The sequence below is a fragment of the Triplophysa rosa genome, linkage group LG16 (genome assembly GCF_024868665.1).
Source record: "Triplophysa rosa linkage group LG16, Trosa_1v2, whole genome shotgun sequence".
Classification (NCBI taxonomy): Eukaryota; Metazoa; Chordata; class Actinopteri; order Cypriniformes; family Nemacheilidae; genus Triplophysa; species Triplophysa rosa.
The window spans coordinates 15850985-15876270 of NC_079905.1; the positions used below are offsets into that span (position 1 = coordinate 15850985).

At 38.1% G+C, this 25286-nt stretch overlaps 1 protein-coding gene across 2 annotated transcripts; it reads left to right on the forward strand.

The window, feature by feature from the left end:
• Positions 1 to 413: 413 nt before the first annotated feature.
• Positions 414 to 23526, forward strand: fndc5b (fibronectin type III domain containing 5b). Of its 2 annotated transcripts, XM_057354667.1 has the most exons (6): positions 414 to 688; positions 9038 to 9153; positions 12815 to 13013; positions 16039 to 16128; positions 20229 to 20414; positions 22178 to 23526. In XM_057354667.1, the coding sequence occupies exons 1-5, from the start codon at positions 610 to 612 to the stop codon at positions 20366 to 20368; spliced, it is 624 nt and encodes a 207-aa protein (XP_057210650.1). In that variant the 5' UTR covers positions 414 to 609; the 3' UTR covers positions 20369 to 20414; positions 22178 to 23526. The 2 variants fall into 2 exon arrangements, with proteins under 2 accessions (XP_057210650.1, XP_057210651.1); XM_057354668.1 differs by lacking the exon at positions 16039 to 16128.
• Positions 23527 to 25286: the final 1760 nt, after the last annotated feature.

Genomic DNA, 25286 nt, shown 5'->3' on the forward strand with positions numbered 1-25286 from the left:
ATAGCTGATATTACATTATTTTGCATTGCAAGTTATAATTATGTTATTTTAAATAGTCGACTGTTTATACCTGCGGATTTAAAAATAATTTTCAAGTCTTTTTATCGCTGTTTAGCAGGACCAATCACAGTCAAGAAAAAAAACGTACCGAGTCATTATGCACAGATTGCTGCGTAGGATTTACGCAGACTGGACATTCTTTTAAAATAACAGACATAATATTAACAGGCTTTAAAAATTACGTTTTATATATATATATTATAAATTGACAAATATGTCTCTACTGTAAACACGTCTCCACAAATGCAATCAGATTCAATGGACCCGTGTTTTTGAGCCGCCGAGCGCCCCCTGCAGGACATAATCCGCATGTGTCTTTTGAAAACAGTGACATATGCCGCCCAATCAGCTACGCGCAGTCCTCTCATGTCGACTTTCTGCGGCAAGTACGGAGTTTAGAGCCAGTGCTGCTCTTGACTGATGCGGGAATAACGACGGCAAGCGCTCGTGAATGTCAAAAACATAGACGCAGACTTATAAGTTTAACGATCATTGCGAGTAAATGGGATTCAACGTCTTCCGTGCAGAATGTGAAGAATCCCTTAAAGGATGTGCGGAATTAAAGGCTCGTCCGCTGCGCCTTTATTCTTGCTTTTGGGTTTTATCTCCGTGTCCTCGATTAATGCCGGTAAGTTTGAGTGGAATAATTTATTCGTTCCGTCAGAAATGTCATTGTTATAAATGGGTATGCATTGGGTACCGTCGGGCTTTTGCGCACCGAGACGGGAAAAGAAATCAAAGCACTGTTTCGTTTGAATGAGAAGACAATGGCAAGGGTGTCTTTTATCTTCAGATAGTATGCACAATGAAATCCATGCTGACACGTTCATATAAGCAGAGAACAGACAGGTTACGGGTATCAGATGAATAAATGATGCGCTACTACCTGTTCAGCCCTCCATTGGGAAGCAAGAGACGCTCGTGGCTTTCCACTATTCCCTCAGACTGCGTGTAAATTCATGTGATCCTAATTGAATCTGTTAACAGAGATTATACTCGTATTGTCGCCAGACTATAGGTTGTTTGAGAATGGCAAATGAGGGATTTAGGGAATTTGCCTAGATATGGACACAACGCATTATAGTACTGTATTGTGAATGCATCTGCTAAGAATCAGATGAAAATCTATGAAATTCATCTCATTGCATTCGATTTTCTTCATTAATTTGAATCCTCCAAAGCAAAGTTATTTATTAGAAATATGCTTTACTGGTTATATGTTTTCTAGTGTGGATAAAACCAGAGCACCGTGGTATTTTTCCTAATACACATAAAATAATAGCTACCAGGGGACCTACAGGACTTAATGTATGGGTTCCCTAAGAAAGTCACCTGTGATTTTCATTGCATTACAGGGGGGAGGCCAGTCTGCAATTTTACTTCAGTGTCAATGTGAAAATTACACACACTACTATAGAAAACATACAACAAAGCCCTTTTAAAATACAAGTTACTACTAAGTCATTCTATTTCCCATCCACATGTCAAATTTGGATTCTGGAGACATACTGTACCTATTCGGATTGTAACAGTGGATGATGAAGTATAACATTATGTTCTGAATAATTGTAGATATACACAAACGTATAACACTAATCCAGCACACTGAACTGATCTCTCTCTGGGTTTCTCTTTCATGTGACATAAAGAGAGAACAAAGCCTCCGTCTATACGTCTTTATACTCAGTGAATCAGAGCAGAGGAATATTAATGCAGAGAGCAAGCATCAATTCAGCAATTAAACAACCTGTCTAATAAAGAGACAACAGTGAAAACGGGTGAAATGAACATGGCAGAAAATAACCTATCAAATTTCGAGGCTGTTGTGTTTTGTTATGACGTCTGTGATGAAAGGCAAATGTGCAGCGAGGAGTTCCACGCTTCGTGCTCTCGACATTTGTTTCATCTGACAGTGCAAGCGCCTCATCAAAGCTACAGGAGGACATTGTGAATATTGTATGAGTTTGATGTTGTTTAGTGGTGATCTGGAGGACCATCACCCTTGTACACCTCATATTAGAGCAAGCTGTTGTTTTGGACACAAGCTGTAGGTTGGGGGATGCTTGCACAATGATTTTGTAATCTTGAAAGACATCACCTCATATAAAAATAGATCTGAAATATCTGTTGTTTCTTCAAAACAGCAATAAGGTGGATGCAAACTGGGACTTCTGCTTTAGTGTCCTGGGGCTGGATTCACAAAACAATCTTAAGAAAAAAATTCTGCTTAACTGCCATATTTTTTCTTAAATTCGAATTTACGAGTATTTTGTATTCCCGAAAAAACTTCTTAAGACAGTTCTTTTTTCTCAAGATTGATTTTACAAAGCATGTCATTGAAGCTGTTCTTAAAGAGTACATAACTAGGGATTTTTAAGGTCCTGCTTTGGTTTATGGAGTGTCCAACAACAAGTTTATGTACATAGAAAGTGTAAAAACACTTATTTCATAATAATAGGCAGTTAATCTTACCTTACTTCTTGACTGACTCTCAAATGATACGTTCCGCGATTCATCTGTCTAATACCTTCCTTTCCTCTAGCCTAGTCTGACGTGATTGGTCAGATGGTCTAGTCTGCTGTGATTGGTCTACCGTGAATGAGGCTCACGAGCTACAGTGTTTGGGGGAGAAGAGTGAAGTTTTCGCGGGCAGTCCTAGCAAAACGTAGGCGGGGACTATATGTAGTGACGTAAATCCGCGGCGGTTCGTGAATTGGACTAGAGACGACTCGTTTGCGTGATTCAGAGTCAACTCCCTTTTTTCCAAGCCAATAACATTCACCTTCGGATTTACAACTTGGCAGACTGCTTACTTTCAAACACGGCAACATTACACACTGCATGAAATCAAATTTTCATGATCTCATGTTATGTACTCTTTAAGAAAATATTTTTAAAACTTCTTAAGAAGGAACATTCTTACGAACTTCCTATAATTTATCTTAAGAACAGTTTCGTGAATCCGGCCCCTGATTCTTATACTTTTCTGCAGAAAAACAGCGTCTCGCGTGTCTCCTCTAGAGATTCAGCAAAGATCAAATGGTAAAGCAAGGAACAAGAAACACACATACTCATAAAAAAAGGATATATTAAATTCCCAAAATCGCTAAATATGTACAACATCAATTAATAAATCAGATATTGCAGTGTACCATAAATATTTTTGCAAACATTTCTGCAAGGAGAAACATCTGAGAAATCTAGAATAATTCCTAAATTAAACATAAATGACATCCCTTCTGGGTGGTCAAGGTGCAGACTCACACCTCAACTGTTATTGGCGCTGGAGGGGTGATGACTGTATCACTTTCTTCAGGTTCATGAGAGGCCATGGGTCACTAGATCAGAGACTGGGATTTGAATCTAAATTTTGTAATATTCTGAGTCCAGAGGTCAGGCTCCGCTGTGAAACAGCAGGCAAAACTGTTTCATATCATCTCTGACATCATTGAATTTTCAGTCAGAAGCTTGTTTTACTCCCACAAGGGACTTTAACAGTTAAAAAAGAATCATGAAACATTAAGTGTAATGTTATCCATCACAAATATCCAAACACACAAATAAACCTACATTGCATTAGTTCATAGGTATATTATTAGTATAGACCGTTTAATCGGACGCACGCACGCCTGACTCCCAGTTAAAGGTGCAGTTTGTAACAATTTTGCAGTAAAATATCCAAAAAACCACTATAGGATAGTGTTATATATTTTGTTCAGCTGAGTACTTACAATATCTCAAATGTTTCCAACTACTTGTAAATCGTGAGAAAATCGCCATTTTAAACAGTGACACGGGGCTGTGCAGTCGCCTGTCAATGGCGTCATATCCACGTTACCCTTTATTACCGCCTTTACTGACGTAGAAACCGCATAAAAACGTGTTGTGGACAAATGCGGAAGCAGTGTCTAGCAAGCCACTAGCTTGTTTTCGAGCATTGTGGTCACTTATTTATTGACCACAATTATTCGCAACATTTATAAAACTTTACCTCATCCGCTAACATGATTTCTTGTTCCCGTCTGATTGATGGCCATCAGCGGTGGAGTTGAAGACAACAGATCCCATCATTCCACACTCATTCACAGCATCATCAAGCTACGGCATTGTTGTTGTTTTGATCTGCACCTTTAACTTCCGGTTTGTGTTTGGCTAGTGTTTAGTAATATAACTATTTGTTTTATTCAATTTATGTTAATATTAATCTATATTATTATTTTATTGTATAATAATTGTATTAAATAAACGATTTGCAGAATTTTGTTGCATGTTCATTTTATTAAATAAATTCAATTCAATTGTATTTATATAGTGCTTTTCACAATGTGGATTGTCATTGTTCCAAAGCAGCTTTACAGGAGAAAAACTGAAAAACACAGAAAATGTAAAACACAGTACAGTGCATGGTGTTCATAGAACAAGCAAGATCATTCTAGTAAATAATATCTAATAATATCTCATAAATGCAGTCTCCTCTCAAACTCTACAAATTCTCTCTGTGTCTCCCTACAGTCGACATGAGGGTGATTCATTGGCTAAAACACAAAATAAACAAATTAAACGATGAATTTGACTGCTAGTGTTGTTTATTTAATTTAATAGATAATTGTGTACTCTTTTGGTGACGATAATTGTAGTGAAATTCTAATATTGTGAGAGCTCTAATATCAACATACTGCATTATCTGTGGAACTAAACAAAAACATGAACTTCCAACATAATCGCACAGAAATTTGTTTCCAAGGTGGCTAATTCGTATGAATTCGTACAATCTTATTTGTATGTTTTAGTACAATTTGCTTTCATTCCAATGACGTTCGGTTTAGGGGTGGGGTTAGGGGAGGGGCTTCAGTATTCGTACAGTACATCATACGTCTGAAAACACATCTCTTCCGTCAACACCTGACCAATCAGTTCTGACTTCTATCTCTGTTCTACTCTTTAAAAAAAACTTAGCTCTGTATACTGTGGTAGGCCATATGAGACCAGTTTTTTTATTGCGCTGATGCTTTTTGTTGTCCTTACGTTGTTCAAATTGCTTCCCTCATCTGTAAGTCGCTTTGGATAAAAGCGTCTGCTGAATGACTAAATGTAAATGTACGAATGCATACAAATTAGCCACCTCGTAAAATATGTACGAATTCCCGTGAGATCAGGTTAGAACTTCAGGCTGCCATTTTTTTGTGGAACTGAACCTCAGCTATGTCCCTGGCCTTACTGCAGGCTCTTGACCAAACTTTACCCCAATAAATATCTCCTCAAGGCTTCTAGACGGACAGTGGTGCCAAGCCACATATTTACGAGGACTGCCATGTCCATAAACTAAAGATTCAGTCAAGCCAGGCTAAAGGATTCACCTCACAGCCCGAGCTCCCTATATCACAGCTGCACGTCTAGGTAATACGTAGGTCCGTGTAACGCTTTGCAGTTCTTTTTTCAATTTTTTTTCAATTCCATCCCCAGCCGAGAGCAAAGACGGACTACCTGTCACATAAATGCTAAATTTACAATACTTGGTATTTAATGCTAAACTTACATCACACGACAGCAGTTTGAAGTTATGGCTGCACTCAGTGACTTTGATTGGAGGTAGCTGGGTGGGTGTTTTGGGGAGTGGGGGGGCTTGTTGGTTGTGGTTCGGGGCGTTTCATTTGTTGGGACTGTGTGGATCTGGTCTGGTTGGTCTTGTTTTGTGGTCGATGTCGGACAACAGAGGAATAAAGTTAATTATGCCATTACTACTTTTCCCTGGTTGTTCCTCTGTTGTCTGTTGTTGATCGCGGAATGAGACCGGGTTGGACCTGCACGGTTTCGGCGGGTGGGGCTTCCTGGGTCGCGGCTCGTGGGCTCTCCCTGTTCTTCGTGGACGTTGCTCGGTGGCTTTGGTCGGGGTCACTGAGTGCAGCCATGACACGTCAGAGGAGATCTGGCCCTCCCGGCTGAGCCTGGTTTCTCCCGAGGTTTTTTTTTCTCCATTATTCAGCATTGGAGTTTGGGTTCCTCGCCACAGCAGAGCAGTGCAGTGTTGGCTTGCTCACCGGGAGACTGCATTTATTTATTTATTTATTCATTTATTTATTAGATATTATTTATTATAATGATCTTGCTTGGTCTATAAACACCATGCACTGTGCTGTGTTTTACCTTTCTGTGTTTTTCTTATTTGCTCCTGTAAAGCTGCTTTGGAACAATGCACATTGTGAAAAGCGCTATATAAATAAAATTGAATTGAATTGAATTTTTACCATCAAAATTAATCAAATGAAAATTGGTTTCAAACTTTCATTTTCAATTTTCATGGGCGCTTCACAAATGGATAATTGTCTTTCAGTTTCATTTTCAATTATACGTGTTTGGGTAATTGCTTCAAGAACTGCAAAGCGTTACACGGACCTACATATCACCTGAGTGTGCACACTACAGGCATGAGAGAACCAGACTTGAATATTCCTACATCAAATACAATTGAAAACTTTCCAATAGCTGGGATTCCTAAACTGCTCATTGCAAGATTGCAGTTTGAGTTATTACTCCGAAAGTCTATACATTCAAAACACGTTTATCTTCGTGGACAGACTAATACACTTTAGTTTTGGTTGCTGGCTGTAAGCCAGGGAACCACAGAACCTTCACACGAGTCTCAGAAGGGGAAGTCATTACCAACCAATGGAATCCAGAGCAATTTACAGAGCGGCCGGGAGATCTAAAGCCTCACTTGAGGGACAGCGCACAAGTCACAATGTTAATACATTGTCTGACACCTTCAACAGTTACAGATACAGTATATTGAAGACAACTTGACCTTCCTCATATTGGAGAGTTTCATCTACAGTAAGTTCAAGTTATGAGAACTCTTGCTCGCTGTGATCCTGATCTGGATAAATGAACATTTTTGGAAAGTATCCTGACAAAAGGCAAATGATAAACCACACAGTGCCATTATACAGTTTTGTGGTGTATGTAGATAGAAATAGCTCATTCTAAGGTAATAAAAACATAACGCTTCATTATGTAAGGTCTTTATACACCTCTGAAAACTTAGTTATGTGTATTATATTGCATTTCTGTCATTAGATCTTCCAAAAAAATCACACACTGGACCTTTAATAGGTTTTGTAAATGATTAGTAACCTTGGTGATTTCAGAATTCTGATCATTAACTCAACCTGATAACTTTTCAAACATTAGTGGGTGTTTACTATGTGGTTGCTAGGGTGTCCTGGGTAGTTGCTAGGGAATTGCTAGGTGACCACTAACCAGCTGGTGTCAAAATAGCCCACACCCAAATCCAAACTCACACATTTTTTAAGACAACCATGCAAATTCGAAATGCATGTTACATTGGCTCTTTAAGTTGTAAGTACGAAATTTGTTACAGTGTTACAAAGACAATCGTCCCAGTGGGAGATACATTGTGTGCTCAGGAACGCCTGACTTTTTGTCTGTCTCGTCCCCTTTAAATACATTATTTCCCCATCTGCAGGGTGTGAATTATGATAGATGACTTTAAACAGACAGGCATTTCGCTACGTAGTCAACAAACATTAGTGGGGATTAGATCTTCTCGGATTTACGGGATGGTATGTTATCAATCCAACAAGTGATGACACACAGCTGAAGTCATCATCACCGCATAACATTTTTATCACATGAAGTAAATGCCCAGCGGCCATCTGGCAGTGTGTACTCTAGGCTGTGCCAGGCCGCTTTCTGTGTTTGATGACCATCAGAGACAAAGAGGCTGGTTTAGATAACAATCTAAGAGTTCCTGCACAGTGAATAAAAGTAAAGAGCAGTGGAAATATTGATTTAGGGAAGACGTACATGGAACTGTACTTCAGGGCATTTCCATCGGCCCAAACACACTGTCCTTTTCAGCATCGGAAAAAGAGATAAAAGAGTAAACAAACTGTTTTGGGTAAAAATGATTAATCTGATCATTACAAAAATGCCAGTTAATAAAATGTTGGAAAGAGCCAAAAATTCTTAATTGAACTAATATTTTTGGTTGGCCTTTGGATAAAGTTTGGATAGTTCACCCAAAAATGACAATTCTGTCATTATTTACTCGTCCTCTTGTCATTTCAAACAAGTATGACTATCTTTCTTCCGTAGAACACAAAAGAAGATATTTTGAAGAATGTTGGTAACCGAACAGCGCTGGCACCCATTCACTTTTATTGTATGGACACAAAACCAATGCAAGTGAATGGATGCCGGTTTACAACATTCTTCAAAATATCATACAGAATTGACATATAATACAGAATTTTCATTTTTGGGTGAACTATCACTTTAAGTCTGCAAAAATCATGAAAAAAATAAGGGTTTTATTGGCTATTGTGTGTTCATTTGTTTTCTCTTTTATGTGTTTGATAGACATAAATGTAATAATTTTGTGTTAACAACCTCAATTTACAATTTTTTAAACCTTCATTTATTTTTTATTTAAACTAACTACTTCCACAGACATTTGTAGTTATGATGCTCAAATAATAAAACCTTTTAGTGAACTATAAAACTATATGAGTAAACATTTTTCGAAGTTAAAGTCAAGTTTGGACCAATTCAAAAATCAAATTTAAGTAAGACTTCAGAAAGAGAAATTGAGTGAACGTAAAAATTCAGTGGAACTAGTTACTACATAATAATTTGTTAGTTACTTGAAAACAGCTGGCGGATGATAAAACTGGCAAAAATTCCTTCCACTTACATTAAAAGAAGTGAGTCATGCCTCAGGACCAGAAGCTTTGAGGTTGTTTTTTGCCTCTAGATAGTGAGTAACCAACCAGAACATCATAGCAACCATATAGTAACCCATCAAAACTGCATAATAACTGCACATCAATGACGGGCGAGTTTTGCGAGGCTAAGCACCGCTCATTTACTTCAAACGTTAATGTTTGATGTTTTGTGCTTGAATGTGGGGCTGTCTTTATATGTCACATAAACATCTGTTTCTTCTCTTTTTTTTCAGACAGTTTATCCGCTCCGCTCAATGTGACCATCAAACCGCTAGAAGGGAACTCTGCGATAGTCACATGGGATATTCTGGAAGGCGACCCAGTCATTGGGTTTGCAATCACCCAGCAGGTATTGCACCGGTTTATGGTCCATTCAGAGTCCTTACATGTGCAAAACACAAGAAAATCACCTCACAATTCACCTTTAATGTGGCTGTATCACAGAGGAATGCTTGCGTGAGCGTTCCGGATGTGTCGATGTATAGTCGGCTTTCTCAGTGATATTTTAGGTGTAAATGTTGTATGCATGCATACATATGTTTGTTTGTGTGTATGTTGGTGTGTGTGTGTGGATCTGAGAAAAGCAGTCACTGTGGAGACCTCAGTAATAAGTACTGCAGTGACCATCTGCTAGAGTACAAAGCCATTACAGCTTGTCACCCAACCAAACAAGACAGAGTGTCGGCGGTGTGCATGAGTCTTTTACCTGTTCATCTCCTCACTGAACACTGTACGCCACTGGTCACATTTATGTCTAAATTTTACTGTATTGCACTGTGAATTTTTAAATAAGTTTAAGATATTTATGAGGTTTGATTTTAGATGTGTTAGATAAACTGTTTTGAGCATGAAATTAACCTAGCATGAAACAGGACTACTTTGGAACATATGTATTTTACCAATTAAACTTTTTATCATTAAAATAAGGTAGCATATAACTACATTAGTTAATGTAAACTAACAATAAAGAATACATTTACAGAGTTTATTATTCTTAGTACATGTTCATTTCAACATTTACTAATAAAAGTTTTATCTGTCAACATTGGATAACTAAAACGAACAAACAATGAACAGTTAGATGAATAAATGTTATAAAAATATTTTGCTCATTGTTAGTTCATGTTAGCTTATGCAGCTAATGTTTACAAATTAGAAGTTTATCAAAATCTACAAACCAACATTTGTCCTTAAAGGAGTCATATTGCATGGCTAAAACGAATATTATCGTTTGTTTTAGATGTAACGCAATGTGTATACACGATTTAAAGTTTAAAAAACGTTGTATTTTCCACATACCGTGCATGTTTGTATCTCCTCTTTGCCCCGCCTCTCTGAAACGTGCAGATTTTTTACAAAGCTCATCGCTCTGAAAAGCGAGGTGTGCTATGATTGGCCAGTTAACCAGTGCGTAGTGATTGGTCAAATACTGCAAGCATTTCACGGAAATGTAAAGTCTCTAACCATATTCGGAACATCAGGTTCCAAAGCAATTGTACTGACAGGTGATACAATGAGATTTACAATTACGCCCACCTTAACTACGTGTAGATTTGGACGGTCTTAGTCAAATCATGTTACGAAGTTACGTAGATTCGCCGGGGTGTGGTTACACGAGGCGTTTCAGGCAAGTCTGGTTGTGCATTCGCTTTTAGATAGAATGCATCTTTTGTTCCCACACTTTCATTTGTGCAATTTTACGTGTCTAATACATGCATGGGCAACTTATAACACACCAAAAACACAGAAAAACACGTACTTCCGCCATATGACCCCTTTAAAACAACACTATAGAACTTTTGCTCTCGGGTTCCCCATGTGGTTGATAAGCACAATTGTCTGTTACCAGTGTCATAAATAATGTTGCTGTATAAGCTTCCTCGTGGGCAGCGCAATACACATGAATTTCTCTACTAAGCTGATGGAACTTGCGAATGCAGAAACGTCGTTTGGAAACCATGTCGCACTCTTCCGCAGGCAGGGGATGGGCGGGGCTGTGTGTACCGACCCGAACACAGAACTTACAGAGTGTGCTTGTAGCTGTAATAAGGCTGCTCAGGTAGCAGCGGGAGAAGAATTCGTCCAGTTAAGAGTTGTTCTACCACTGAAATCATTTTAGAGACATTATTTTAAGGTCGAAAAACTACAAAGTTTAAACTAGCTAGCCCCTACTGAGGGATAACTTAATTTAGGCTCAATTTAAATAAGGGTTATCCAGTCAACGTAAGATTTTTCTTTTTCATGTCCATTCTGTTTAAATTTAATTTATTATAATTAATGTGTATTAATAGAAAAAATCACATAAAGCAGGGTTTTCACAATGTCCCAAATGTTGAACATTTCAGATGAATAATCGGAAACTCTGATATATATCTATTCATATATAATGAATAAAACACAAAAGAGGTTGAAAAAAATGTTTCTTTAGGACAATAATTATTAAAACAGTAAATAGTATTTGAAAACCAAGGTGCTTCATGATGCTGTAAGAACCATTTTTGTTTAAATGGTTCCATAAAGAACCTTTAACATCTGAAGAATCGTTCTGTTTCACAAAAGGGTCTTTGTGACGAAAAAACTTCAGATTATAAAAATGTAAGAAAGAGATGGTTCTTTAAAGGAACTCAGGGTATACAAAGATGTATGGCTTAATAGGTTGTAATAGCCTTAAACTACTAGCATTTGTCGGTAGAAACACATCAAATATTTTCATTTCTTTAAAAAAACCCTAAATGTAATACTCATTTTAACCCAACGAGGCCGCCATGTTCTTTTTCGATGACATAAAATGGTTGCACGCACAGGCAGCCAAACTGAACACAGACACAATAATCAGTTCTTCAGTAAATATAAGATTCTGTTGGATAAATATATATATATATAAATAATGCTAAAATAATAAAGAAAGACAAAAGACGCTATTTTCATTTTGTATTTTCATACATTTTAATATTGTTGGTCAGAAACAATACAAACATACATATTAATAACCAAAATCATTGCAAATTTAATATATACACTATGTTTTTAGCCATTATAAAATGTATTTTATCCCGATTTTGACTTTTTGATGTTGATTTATCAACATCAGTAGCCTATTGTCTTCTCTCTCTCGGTCATTAGCTGACCGGGGGCTAATATTCACGTGTGCTCTAATACAGAATAAATAACCAAACCGCAAGCATCGTATTATTGTGTTTATCAGTATATTCTCATAATGTATAAAGTATACGATAATGGTGGATGATGTCTTAAATAGTCTTAACTGTCTTAAAGACGGTAGTTTAAAGCTATGATTTAATGCATGTTTACCTTGAACAAATGCTTACTGAACACGTTCTTCTTTCATGGCAGGCAGTCAAGAGGACATACCGCCACCTACTGTGTATTGATATATCTGATCTTATGTTTGACGTCTCTTATTTTACTTTTATATATGGAAAACGTGTGTGCTTCGCTGTAGCGTTAAGAGAATGGGTTTAGGTTGCAACCATTTGACGTCACTGATTTTGACACAAAAAAATGGCGGCCTCCGAGTAAAAATATTTTTTCAAAGTTTATGAATACTGTGACAGTTACACTGTTTTTTATTTCACATTTATAAAGTCAATGCCATTGTTAATATATTAAGCCATACATCTCTCTATACCCAAGGTTCCTTTTAAAGAACCTTTAACTGAATCGCTGCGAGGAACCTTTTAAGAGCCTTTATTTTTAAGAGTGTAGTGGATCTTAGTCAGGTTAGACACCATGTTTGTTTGTTCACACATGCAAATGAGACATCGCGCCATATAGTCAATCTAAAAGATTCCATTTCTTTTTACTTCAATTTCTTCTGTCAGGCCTAAAAAATCCTGAGGACAAAAATGCTCTTGTCGTGTTAAGAAAATGAGACAACAGAGAATTTAATTCATAGACTTTCATGTATGTGACATTAAACTGTAGATTATACTGTATATACACCTCTTATACCTAAGTTGTTGTTTTTTTTTCATTTTTGATGATTACAGAAAAAGGATGTTCGTATGTTAAGATTCATCCAGGAGGTAAACACCACCACACGTTCATGTGCACTGTGGGATCTGGAGGAAGACACAGAGTACATTGTCCATGTGCAGTCTATTAGTATGAGCGGAACCAGCCCACCCAGTGAACCCGTTCTGTTTCGCACTCCCAAAGAATCAGAGAAACTGGCCTCCAAAAGCCCAGGTAAGCCAGAACAAGGTACTAAAAATACCTGTGGTATTTCATGTTTTTGGACACGTACAGTACTAGGGCAATACTATGACATTTGGAATGGTACATTACGGCTAACAGTAATGTACCATTCCATGTTTGGATTTTGCATCATCTTGCAAAGGCCCCACTCACAAATACTCAAAATTTGTACCCAGTAAAACATTAACATTAATTGGAAAAGTGCAAAAAAATTAACAAAAAATAAGAAATATCCTAGCTTTTATTTGTTTTAAAATGTATTTCAATGCTCATTTTGACTAATTTTAAATTATTAGTCATCCTGAGCCCCCTTACAAGTCAGCTGCAGACGGCCCCCTTGTGGGCCACGCAGACCCCCCCGCCCCCCCCCTTGAGAACCACCGTTGTAGACGGTACAGCAGAATGTCGTGACTCGTGAATTGAGAGTATTTTGCTGGGACTGTACAGCTTTACTGTGATTTTAGTATCTGACTCTTTAATATGCCAAAAGGGAGCTCATTTACATCGCATGCCCGATTTGCCCCGCTATAACGTTATTCTCCATCATTTGATGCTGGCGTCATCACAAGAAAATCTACCCAAATGTTCAGAATTCCAACTGCCACCTGGTTTCCCCGCCGGACAAATAACGATAACAATCTATAGCAAAGCTCATTTGCATAGAAAAGAGGCAGTTTGCACTGAAAAGAATGATAATGGCTTCATTAAAATACGTCTGGTGAAGAATAGCACAGATACTGCCTGCTTAAACTGGGCGATCAGTGAACAAGATGTAGTATTTTTCCTGAAATACAGTGTGTTAACATGGCACAACAGTTTAGTGAATTGACCTCTATATGCCTGACAAAAATTAAACCCATTTCCAGATCGATTTATTAACAGAGATTAAATACTGATATACCAAATCAAACATGCAGCGAAAACATACAAAATAGAGGGAGATTTCATTGAAATGATGACTAACGGTCAGATAACTTCCGTAGCGTCAGGGGTGGAGGAACAAAACGCAGGATGGCAGTTATACAACCGCTCTAAAAACATGCTGTGTCATAACTCAGGGTGTAAAGAGCTCACTTTTGCGCGCTTTCACATTAAATTCACTGTTACTAAGGAGCTTGTGTTATCTAGAACAACCCACAATATAGTCTGTTTTATAAGCTGTTTTTCAAGACCCACTTAGTTAGACAAACATCAGCAGGGGAGACCTATGTTCCAGAAGCCGTTGCCATTTTATGGATGAGCGTCAGTCTTTGGCAATGGACAGCGTTGTTGACATTTGGTGTCAAGGCGCCACACTGAGGTTTGACTGAGCTGTAACCTCAAACATCAGAGAAATGTCAAAGCATTCAGTAAATGGTTACCCTTTTGTCTCATGCACCTTTGTGAAAAGCAGAGGAACAGAGACATACACCGTGTTTTACATTTAAATGGTCAAGAACTAGCCAGGGCGTTCATTAAAGAGTACCCCAGGAACAGAGAGATATGTGACTTAATAGATCAACACTGCCATTGACATTATAATTGTGAAATACAAAACAGTGTAACTGTCATGGTTTTTATACAATTTTATAAACACTTTCCCTCAGAGGTCGCCATTTTGTTTGCGTCGAAATACCCAACGTCAAAAGGTTGCAACCCAAACCTGTTCTCTTAACGCTACAGTGAAGTAAACATAATTTTCTTTCTTTATTTTCATGTTTTAGCATATTTACCATATTTTTTTAGAATTGCATGTTTTTATTTTTTTCTACGGTGATAATATCATTCATCAAGAAACTACATTCAATATAGTAACACAGTCAACTGTTAATATAGATTTAAAATTCTATTCCTGTACACTTAAAAAATAAAGGTGCTTAAATTGTTCTTCACAGCGATGCCATTGAAGAATATTTTTGTTCCACAAAGAACCATTGAGTCAAAGGTTCTTTAAAGAACCATCTCTTTCTTGCCTTTTTATAATCTGAAGAACCTTTTTTCGCCATGGAGAACCTTTCGTGAAACAAAAGTTTGTAGCTTTCTGCATGTGACGTTCGGCAGAAATCAGTTCTGTACAAGGTACTTTTTAATGTACATGCAGAAATGTGCTTAATCCCAGCAGAAAGCATTTCCGCATGGCTGACTTTTAGCTGATGCCGCGAGTCAGTAAGATAACAGGACATTTACAGAAACTCGGTTTAATCATCGGGCATTAGTGCTAGCGTTACACTGTAATTAATCAACTTTATACTTCACCAAAGACCAGATCGCTTAATGAACACAGACAGTTAATCTGTCTCTCTCTGCTCTTCTCCTCTCCATCGCTTCAGGGGGGCTTCACGTTGTTTCTTACTAGACTCATATACGTGACGTGTATCGATTTTGATGGTGTGCTGAAAAATGGCCAAGTTTTCTCCTGCACTCAAAAGAACATTTCATTTTTTACCTGAAGGGTATCGACATATTTTTTCTGGAGTGGAGATGAGCTCAAGGAGATGAGCTCAAAGAGACGAGCGTAACTTCTCACAGTCTTTACATCGGCACCGCTGCTGTTTCAAGCGGGATGTTGAAGAACATCGGTTTTCCCTCTGTGGTTGATGAGTGCACACACACCAGAGCTCTGTGTACTGTTTCTTTTGGTTAACAAGGTCTTAATTACAGCACGCTATAAATCTGCTGCCCAGAAAGTGACCCCTGAGGTCTCTCCTGATGTGAAGCATCGTACTCAGGAGAGCTCAACCCTGAGGTGCTCCTCTGAGCTTTGGGGTTGGCTGAGCATCGCAGAAGCGATGACTGAAATTAAGAGTCTTGGCTGGAGGCAGCGAGTTATTAATCATGATTTTTTGACAACGACGGTCCGATTCGAATCTCAGCCATTTGCTTTAGGCTTGGGTTTACATGCTCTTGAGACTATTTAACGGTCACGACTAATTAAATGTTGTAACGGTGCCTTTGCTTTAATAACGGCAGAAGTGTTCCTTTGTTTTTTAATATGTGGGCGCGTGAACTCAGGCTTGTTTGACTGTGATTCAAACAGATGAAGTGACCATGGAGGAGGTTGGCCAGGCTGCCCAGCTGAGGGCTGGAGAGCTCATAATCATTGTGGTCGTTCTCGTCATGTGGGCGGGTAAGAATCTACTGGATGTGCAAAAAACGATAACCTATTTGTTTTGACACAGGACGTGTTGTTGGATCAATATCTTTTGTTGGTCCTGGAACAACGACACAGCCCTAACTCTTAGCTTAGACCTACCTGCAGTACCACTGGAATCATAGGGAAATGTGTTGAAAACCTTCTTTTATCCCCTAGCCCCATTATTGAAATCTGATTGGTACGAATGTTGTCCCAGGACCAACAAGGAACACGTCCTATACTTTGCAAAAGTCAATGTTGTGACCCATGGTTTAGAAAGGAAAACCCAACTAAACTTTGGACATTTCCATACCGTTGTATTTTTTCTTATTTTATCCAACCATGGGTTGAAACATCCAAACGTGTTGTAACAGAGTCAATGCTACACTTTTAATACCAAAACCAGGCTAATCATAAATGTAGCATCTCACTGCTGTCTTTCTGAAACCTTGTATCTCCATATTTCGTGATTATTATTTTTTGTCATTAATCATTATTATTATTCACCCTTTATGTTTGTCACTGGGTTTTCAATATGTAACCAATAACAAGTATTAAAAAGTGCTTGTCAACTTTGACAACACAGTATTAAAAAAGTAAAAAGTACTGTGTTTTTTCCATTTCCTGAAAAACAGAGAATTTGCACATCCGAGGGACTGAATGGACAGCGTATTAGTAGTTATATTACTACTTATTTGTCTATTACTATGACTGTATTTATTGTATTCGTTAGAAATAACTGTTTAAACAGTTTGTTGAATGCATTTTTACTGGTTGTGTCACTGAAACATCTCAATCATGGTAAAAATCAACAAACATCATTCACTCATAATCTGTAACCACTAGGGATGTAACAATATCAAAATCTCACTGTACGAAAATACCTCGGTATAAAGTCCACTGTACGGTATTATTGCAATATTTAAAATGACAAATGATGGCTTGGAAATGTGCCATAAGAATCCTCTTATCTTTATCCTGTAATCATAACTGTTATTTAGAGGTATGAGTTATAGTATGAGATGGGTCAAATGACCTAAAAATCCCTTTTATCAAATAAAATAATTGCACCAGATAGACATTGACAAAGATAACATCTATTATTTTTTTCTAACATTCTCTATGTTAGGCCCGGAAGACCTGACCGGTCATGTGACCACGATAATATTTAGACAATTTTGGTATTGCAATAACACGATATCGATAATATTGTTACATCCCTAGTAAACACAACAGATAACCAACAGGGACAACAACAATAAAGAATAAATTATGCCAGCAAATACTAAAACACTAATCTTTAATAAATACATAAATAACCAAGGAACAGAACATGGTTCAATTAGGGGTGTAACGATACTTCGTATTACGATATTTCGCGATGCAAAAATGTTACGATGCGCATCGTAGAGAGATGGGGATATTTTATGATATGTTTAATTCTATTCGTTCAGCGGTCAAGACGCTACCTACTCTGCGCCAGCGCGTCACATGTGCTTATCTCACATATGCGGTAGAGAGAGAAGCACAAGACACAATCTCTGTCTCCAAGTGGTTTACAAAGCGTCATATTTTCCTTCACAATCGCCGTTAAAACACAGCAAACTTGAAGCGTGACTGCAGGCGAATCACCCCGAAACTCATTACAAAGGCAGCACAAACATTTTTAAATGCCAATGTTAGTTTATCCGCTAATGTGAGCTGCTGCATAACGTGATATGGAACAAAGTAAGCCAAAAGAAACCAGCGCTGTTCCGATCAGAGAAGCGATGAAGTGAGTCGTACTGTATATTAAAAGATCGAATGACATGCTAAAAACAAGTATGTGATCTGCATGATTGAAGAAATGTAATACAGTTTATGTAATATGTCTTTTTGAAAGATTTTTCTCATTCATTACTGTCTCAAGCTAAGACAGCGCAGCTTCAAAGAGACACGAGCCAATCGCGCTTGAGCGTGAGCTCTGTCAGAGCGTTTCATTGGTTGAATGTACTGAATGAACACGCCCTTCACTGAACGAAGAGTCAATTGAGTCAAAATGAGACTGAATGAACTGCTACATGTCGTTCATGGTCTAATATTCTCTGTTACAACAATGCATATCCAGAAGTTGCTCAACTTTTCTGAAAAATAAAGGTAATGACCAGGTTTAATTTAATTCCAAGGTAAAGTAAATTATGTCGAAACAGAACATTACACCAATTAAATGAGTTAATCCAGATAGATTTTAGTAGGCTAATATAATGTAGATTTTGTCGACTAAAAATAGACTAAAACTATGATGAATTGGGATGGCTAAAACTAAATTGCATTTTAGTCAAAAGACTATGACTAAAACTAAATCAAAATTTGCTGTCAAAATTGACACTGATCTTAATTCTAATTTCAGTTAAGCCTTAAAATGTTAAAATTCTTTATTAAGTTGTATGTGCAACAAAATAAGTTACTGAAATTGTTAATATTTTGAAAATAAATGCTATTTGAATTTCAGTTTCATTTTTGAATTTTGTTCAAAATATCGAGATGTGTATCGTGTCGTGAACCCAGCATCGAGATATGTACCGAATCGTCAGCTGAGTGTATCGTCACACCCCTAGGTGCGATACACATCGATATTTTGAACAAAATTCAAAAATGAAACTGAAATTCAAATAACATTTTTTTTACATCCCTCCCTTGCAAGATTGTTTGTTCAGATTACACAGTTTTGCAAGTTGAACAAACTTTTTGACAAGTTTTGGACAAACACTTGAGAATCTAAGTCCAGTCAACAAAATAATCTTTGTTAAGAACATGTTTAGACCAACCTGATTTCACAGGAATTTTACGAGGGCGCTAATTAGTGCACAATGTAATTCGTACAAAAACGTCTGATTATTAGAAAACAGCTATACTGAAGTCCCACCCCTACACCTAACATTACTGGCGTGAAAGCAAACCGTACTTAAACATACAAATAAGATTGTACGAATTCATACAAGTTAGCCACCTCGTAAAATCGCCACGACTTCCTGTGAGATTGTGTTGGTTTAGACTAATCTTGCTTTGACTCCTTCAACTAAAACTTCTTTGTTCAAGTTACTTATATATTCTTTTACAGTTGTCATGTGCTGTATTTGCACTCACAAGAGACTCATATTAGGTTGAGTTGAAGTCATTTGGAATTACAATTTGGCACAAACCAGAACAGCAATACACCCCAAAGTTTGTGTGTTGCTAATAAGGAACATGATGATGGGTTCAATTACCCCTTTTTAATCTGCTCTGATTTATTTTCAATCCAACAAACATGTGTCTGGAGTTAACAACTGATTGATATCTCCATAACAACTTATATTATTAAGGAATTAACAAAGATGATATAATGCTTAAAGTCATGCATTTTTAATACAGTTCCTGGTCTTATTGTGCATGATTCATCAGTGCACATTATTCCAAAGTACAAGACTGTTTTTGTAATCTTTCATCAAAATTAATAACTTGCTTTGCCTCGAAAATTACTTTCATCCTCAGTTCTCTCTGAATGAAACCCCCACAATCTTATAAATTCCCAATGGATAAAATCAGGCTCCATCAAAATGTTTCTCTCATCAATTATCCTCAGAATTATGCCACACAGCAGAAAAAAACTCATGAATACTGTTTCATAACACATCACTAGTTTGAGCACATTATGTACATTATGAATGCGTTTCAAACATATTAATCAACGTTTCGTAACATTGCAGAATATTCAAATTAACCAGCTAATGATCTGTTATGCAATGCAGAATGAAAGTGGTTTTGATGTTAAATGTAACTCATGTCAAGAATTACATCTGTAGCACATAGGCATTATATTTTAGTCTAAGAGGTCTTTCTTATCTCCAGCTTATCCACGTCAATATGAGAAGACTAGAGAATACGCCATCAAACAGGAGAACTTATAGTACACCTCACACTCAAGGCCACGGAATAGCTCAATTTTAGTACAGCTAAAATTGGACGTTATTTTTTTGGGCACAAACACAGCAATCCATCATTACGTTTTTTTGCCATCGACAATGACCCATCCATCACTATCGCTTTTCACTGTTCTGATCCCTCTTTCACAGGTGTGATAGCTCTCTTCTGCCGTCAGTATGACATCATTAAAGACAACGAGCCCAACAATAACAAGGACAAAGCCAAGAACTCATCAGAGTGCAGTACCCCAGAGCACCCCACGGGGGGGCTACTGCGCAGCAAGGTCTAACTCCGCCTACCCCTTTCGGCAATAATAGGCTTTGGCCTCAGGACAGGTACGTGCTTTTTTGTTTGTGTGATTGCTTCAAAGGCTGCATTTACACTACGTGGTGATAGTCCCCCAATTCAGACGAGTTCTGATATTCTCTGTTTCAGGCCTTATAAGTGGAAATAAATTGAAAATAAACTGATATGTGCATTTGCGTCCACCATGTGAGCGGACAAATCTGATATTCCCCGTCAATGCGAGTCATACGTTATCGAAAAATCAGGTGTGGCGATTCTGCTGGTCAATTCAACCGTAATCATGATTTCTTCAAAACTGTTTTTCATGACTTTTCATGAATGGTGCAATGTTTTAAGCAAAACCTCACATCATCATTTCATCTGCGTCCACTGCATATCACATGGGCAATATGGCAAAAAAGTTCAACTCAATTTTTTTTTCAAATATTGATCGATAACGATATTTATTTCGATACATCATTTGTTAATGCTGCCAGCTTTGAGAGTATAACTTTCTTATGTTTTACCGGCAATTGCAAAGGAAAATTAGACGCTTTATAAACTGCGTGATGACAACTCGAGGTTGGTTTCACTTTCGTTGCCGCTTCCACTCATGTTTTCCTCCTCGTGTTGAGTTTTCTTTGCCAAGTGCAGTATGAAATGGACTTTGTACTTTGACGTGCATGCTAAAAGATGCACACTGCCTGGCTGTTGTCGCCTTTATTTTTGCTTTCTGATTGGCTGTAAAATTAATCCATAACGAGTTAAAATGATAAGAGCTTATCATCATTATCAACATTAATTTTATCGCGATACGATATCGTTTATCGGCCCTGCCCTAATATCACAGGATTATTACTTCCTTTGCTGCTTAAGCTTTTCCAGGTCAGTAAGTCTATTGTTCGAGTATATTCTAAATGCAGATATCATAAACGGGTCACTTTTAAAAGATGTAAGCTTGTCTTCAAAAAAAATTGAATAGTCAACAAATCAGAATTGGGCATAAACACCTGCAGTGTAAATGCGAGCAAAATGTTCATCTTTTTAAAGTGTTTCATTGTAATATTTTCTAATGCTTTCCTGTGGCTCAGTGGTTAGAGCATGACACGAGCAACATCAAGGTCATGGGTTCGATCCCAGGGGATTGCACATAGTTAGAAACAAATGTATAGTACAATGCAATGTAAGTCGCTTTGGATAAAAGCGCCTGCCAAATGCATAAAGGTAAATGTAATGCATCCCCCCTCCACATTATTTACAGGGCGTTACTGTTACAGCACAAACATGGTACATGTAGTTAATTACAGTGCTTGCAAGGCAGCTCATTAACTTATAAACCTCTAAGGACAGACCTACTGGGTGTTTAGAGTTATGTGTTTTTGTTGAAGCCATTAGTCTGTGTACTTCAACAGTTTTTAATACATCACATATAACAGAAAAATACCTGGTGACGAGCTACACCCCAATATACTGCAGAGAAAAATCCAACCAATCAGAAAATTATAAAAAGAGCGCTTTCATGATCATAGATATGCATATGGCCATGTGAGTCCAGACATGCCAACGCCATTTTGGTAACAGGAAAATGTTGACTTGGAAATTCTGGTTCACAGACTGGCTTGGACAGTTTCAATATGGTGGACAACTCATGTATTTTGAAACAGTCGCTAATGGGGCATCTGTGAATTTATATCATTGGTCATGAACACAAGTTAAAAACACAAGTTACTTGTTTGCTGCCTTGTGGGCACTGATATTTCCAAAAAATGCACATCTTGTTTGTTTCAACCCTTTTTGTTTTTTCTTCCCAAAGTGCTCTGAGACAAAACAAGTGAGCCATCAAACAACAGAGTTGTGAAGCCCACCGCTCATCTTTCAAACAAACTTTGAGTATTCCCATCAACCAACATGAACCCTTTGGTGCTTGTCTGTTTGGGACATCGACACAAAACCGAGGACAAAACTTGTACAGGTGGATTCCAGAATCGCACCGCTGCAAGTCCAAGAGGTATGGAGCGAGTTGTTGAGTTTTAATCTCCAACTGAAGCCGAGGACAGCCACTTTAGCTAAAGGACTCAAACCTTGCTAAAAGACCGGAGACACCATGCCACCTGGAGCTGTGTAGTCTCACAGAGATAAGAAGAAACCCTGTCACCCCATGTGGCAAATCCTATATAACACAGTATGGTGTGTTGTGAAGAGGGAAAATGTGTGTTATCGGTTCTGAAACGGGATCGGGACTATCATTAAACTTCTGTCACTGACAGGGATAGCATTACCATATGTCACTCCTCTATCGCCCATAAATTCTCTCCCTCTTGTATTTGGTCCCCTCTTTTTTCAGCCGTCTAATATTGATTTCTTTACATCCCTCTATGCACCCCCTCCCTTCACTTACTGTTTCCAACAGCCAATCACGAACAGTCCAGATAACCTGGTGTGGTTTAACTGGTGCAGTGAAATCTTTCTAAGCACTCTCGCTCTCAGGGCATTCAGGAAAACATCACACAAGAATGCGATGGGCCACATCACTTCGCTCAGAACTGCAAACCCATCGATTGGTGAAGATCTCCATATTATAATAGTGATAGAAAATGTATTTAATCGCTTGTGTGTTTCGAGTAAATCAACAGCTTGCTGTCTTCAATGAGCACATTCTTGTACAGTGATGGATACTTTGGTCTTCATATTACATTCATGGACATTCTTCATGAGTATGGCTATTCTATTTACTGCTTTTACGTGCTGCTACGATACAGAGTTGGTTCCTTCTATTTCTTTTGGGATTTACGTCCCTTTTAAACAAAGTCTTAGTCTTAAGGCTGAAGTATAGCTCCATTTTTATGCGTACGCGAGGGGCGGCATACAGTGCGCATGGCGCACATTTCGTCATCAGAATAGTATGAGCGTAACATAGTTGCCACCTGGTGGTTAAGCTAATTACTGCAAGAAATGGAATGTTCTTGCGCGACCTGCGCATACTTTGTAAGCAAGGTAACAAAATTCCAGCGGTGCGCGTACAGCAATATGTCGCAATGCGCATGCGTCAATACCCGTACTCGTACGAGTCAAAAGTAGTATGCTTTGCAAAGTTGAGCGTTCGGCTGTAAGCGCCAAGCCCTCTTATTTCTTAGTCCTTCCACCCATTTGTCAGACACCATTTTTTAAAGGTCCAATTCCTAATAAAATCCAAATGTATTTACTTATTTTCTTTAATTGTATAGTTGCGAATACTGCTTCATGTTGACTTCTCTTCCCTTTTTAATATTATCTTTATGTAAGACCAGAGTTTGACAGCGAACTGTCTTATAGGCTGACTAGCGTCTTTATCAGCAAGCCTCAAGGGGAAAGAATTGTGGGAATGCAGAGCACAGAGGTCTCAAAAGCATCGATTTCCTCGTGTGACAGTCGCTGGTGACGTGGGACCGATTGGAGTCCGGCGCATTAGCCGGTGTGACATCGCAAAAGTTCAACTTTAATGAGGTTATTAACCACACGCGTTTCCCGAAGACGTGTGTTCGACTGTTAAGGTATTTAATCTGAAGAATAAAAGCTGTAATTAATCTTCAAACCAACCTATATACTGTAAGTACACAGTGAAGAGCGGAACTGAAATAGAGCCATCTCATTTTTCAAAACGTCTCCAATTCAAAGCAGTTAATACTCCCATCTGCTTTAAACACAAAGAACCGTAACTTGCTTGAGGATTCGAGAGCGCTGCTCAATGGCCGTTTGTATTCAGAACGCTACATTGTTCTGACGGATCGCGCCGTTAATCAGCCGTGCAAAAGGCAAGCTGAAGGAATCTCGGCACAATTAAACATTCCTGCATCGGTGACCATTACCTCCTCATCTCCATCACCATGGCGACAGCCCAGCGGACTTGTCCCCTCACTCCCTAGCCATCCACAAGTCATCCGCACCCTCGTTTTTCATTCGAGCCAGCGGAGGAAAGCGTATATTTCTCCTTTAATGACTACTAATTAACCTTGGCCATGGGGGAGAGCAGGCAGGCTGTCGGGTGAAAAATGGCTGATATCAATATTCTGTCCGAGGCGCTCAAACTGCAGCATGTTATCTATTCGGTATTAACCGGAAGCACTTTAAAAACGTGAGAAATCGAGAGAAGTGCACACAGAGGATATGTTCGGAATGGGCCACTACTGCACACTACGCAGTGTACGCACAGTATACTGCCAAACGATTTTTTAAAACAGTATATGAAACACTATGCAACAGCATTGTCACATCACCTCAATACGATGGATATTCAATTCAGTTTTATAGTTTCAGCTTTGAAATAAATTGTTTGCCTTTTAAATCCAATTTCGTGGAAAATAAACAGGTGATGAATTTGAGTGCAAGGCATTGTGGGATGCTGTATTCCATTGAGTATGTTATGCTGTATTGTATACTGCACATTTTTGGGCAAATTTAGTGTGTATCTCATTAAACTTGTCAACAACAACAATAGAATCAAAAGACAATTATGTAAAGTTAAGTTTGGCTTAATAAAAAATAAAGCATTTTTAAAACCATGGTATGATAGTACCATTTAAGGCACATTGAAGCACATTTCCCCCACTATTACCATAATGCAATAATAATGATTATGCAAAATATAATTTTTGCAGGTGAAATGTGACCTGGACATGTTTTCACCCACCGGATTTTCCATGCACGCAGACAATTTGCATACAGCAGCACATGTACAGAAATGCCATTAGTATGGTAGTACGCTATTCTGAACATAGCCATAAAAATAATCAGCTTACTTGATGCCCCGAAAATGAAAGCCCCTTGTTATACAGCGTCATGCAATCAGGCTCCAAATTTTCCATATCAAAATGAGTAAATGTATTCCCCTCCCACAATCCAAGCTTATCCTATCCTACTCTTCAGCTCTAAAAAGACCTCTCAGA

Excerpts from the sequence above, each read along its gene's own strand:
- fndc5b (XM_057354667.1), top strand. The coding sequence starts at position 610 with ATGTGCGGAATTAAAGGCTCGTCCGCTGCGCCTTTATTCTTGCTTTTG. Across the intron at positions 9,154-12,814 it reads GGTTTGCAATCACCCAGCAG|AAAAAGGATGTTCGTATGTT; the intron begins GTATTGCACCGG and ends TGATGATTACAG. Across the intron at positions 13,014-16,038 it reads ACTGGCCTCCAAAAGCCCAG|ATGAAGTGACCATGGAGGAG; the intron begins GTAAGCCAGAAC and ends TGATTCAAACAG.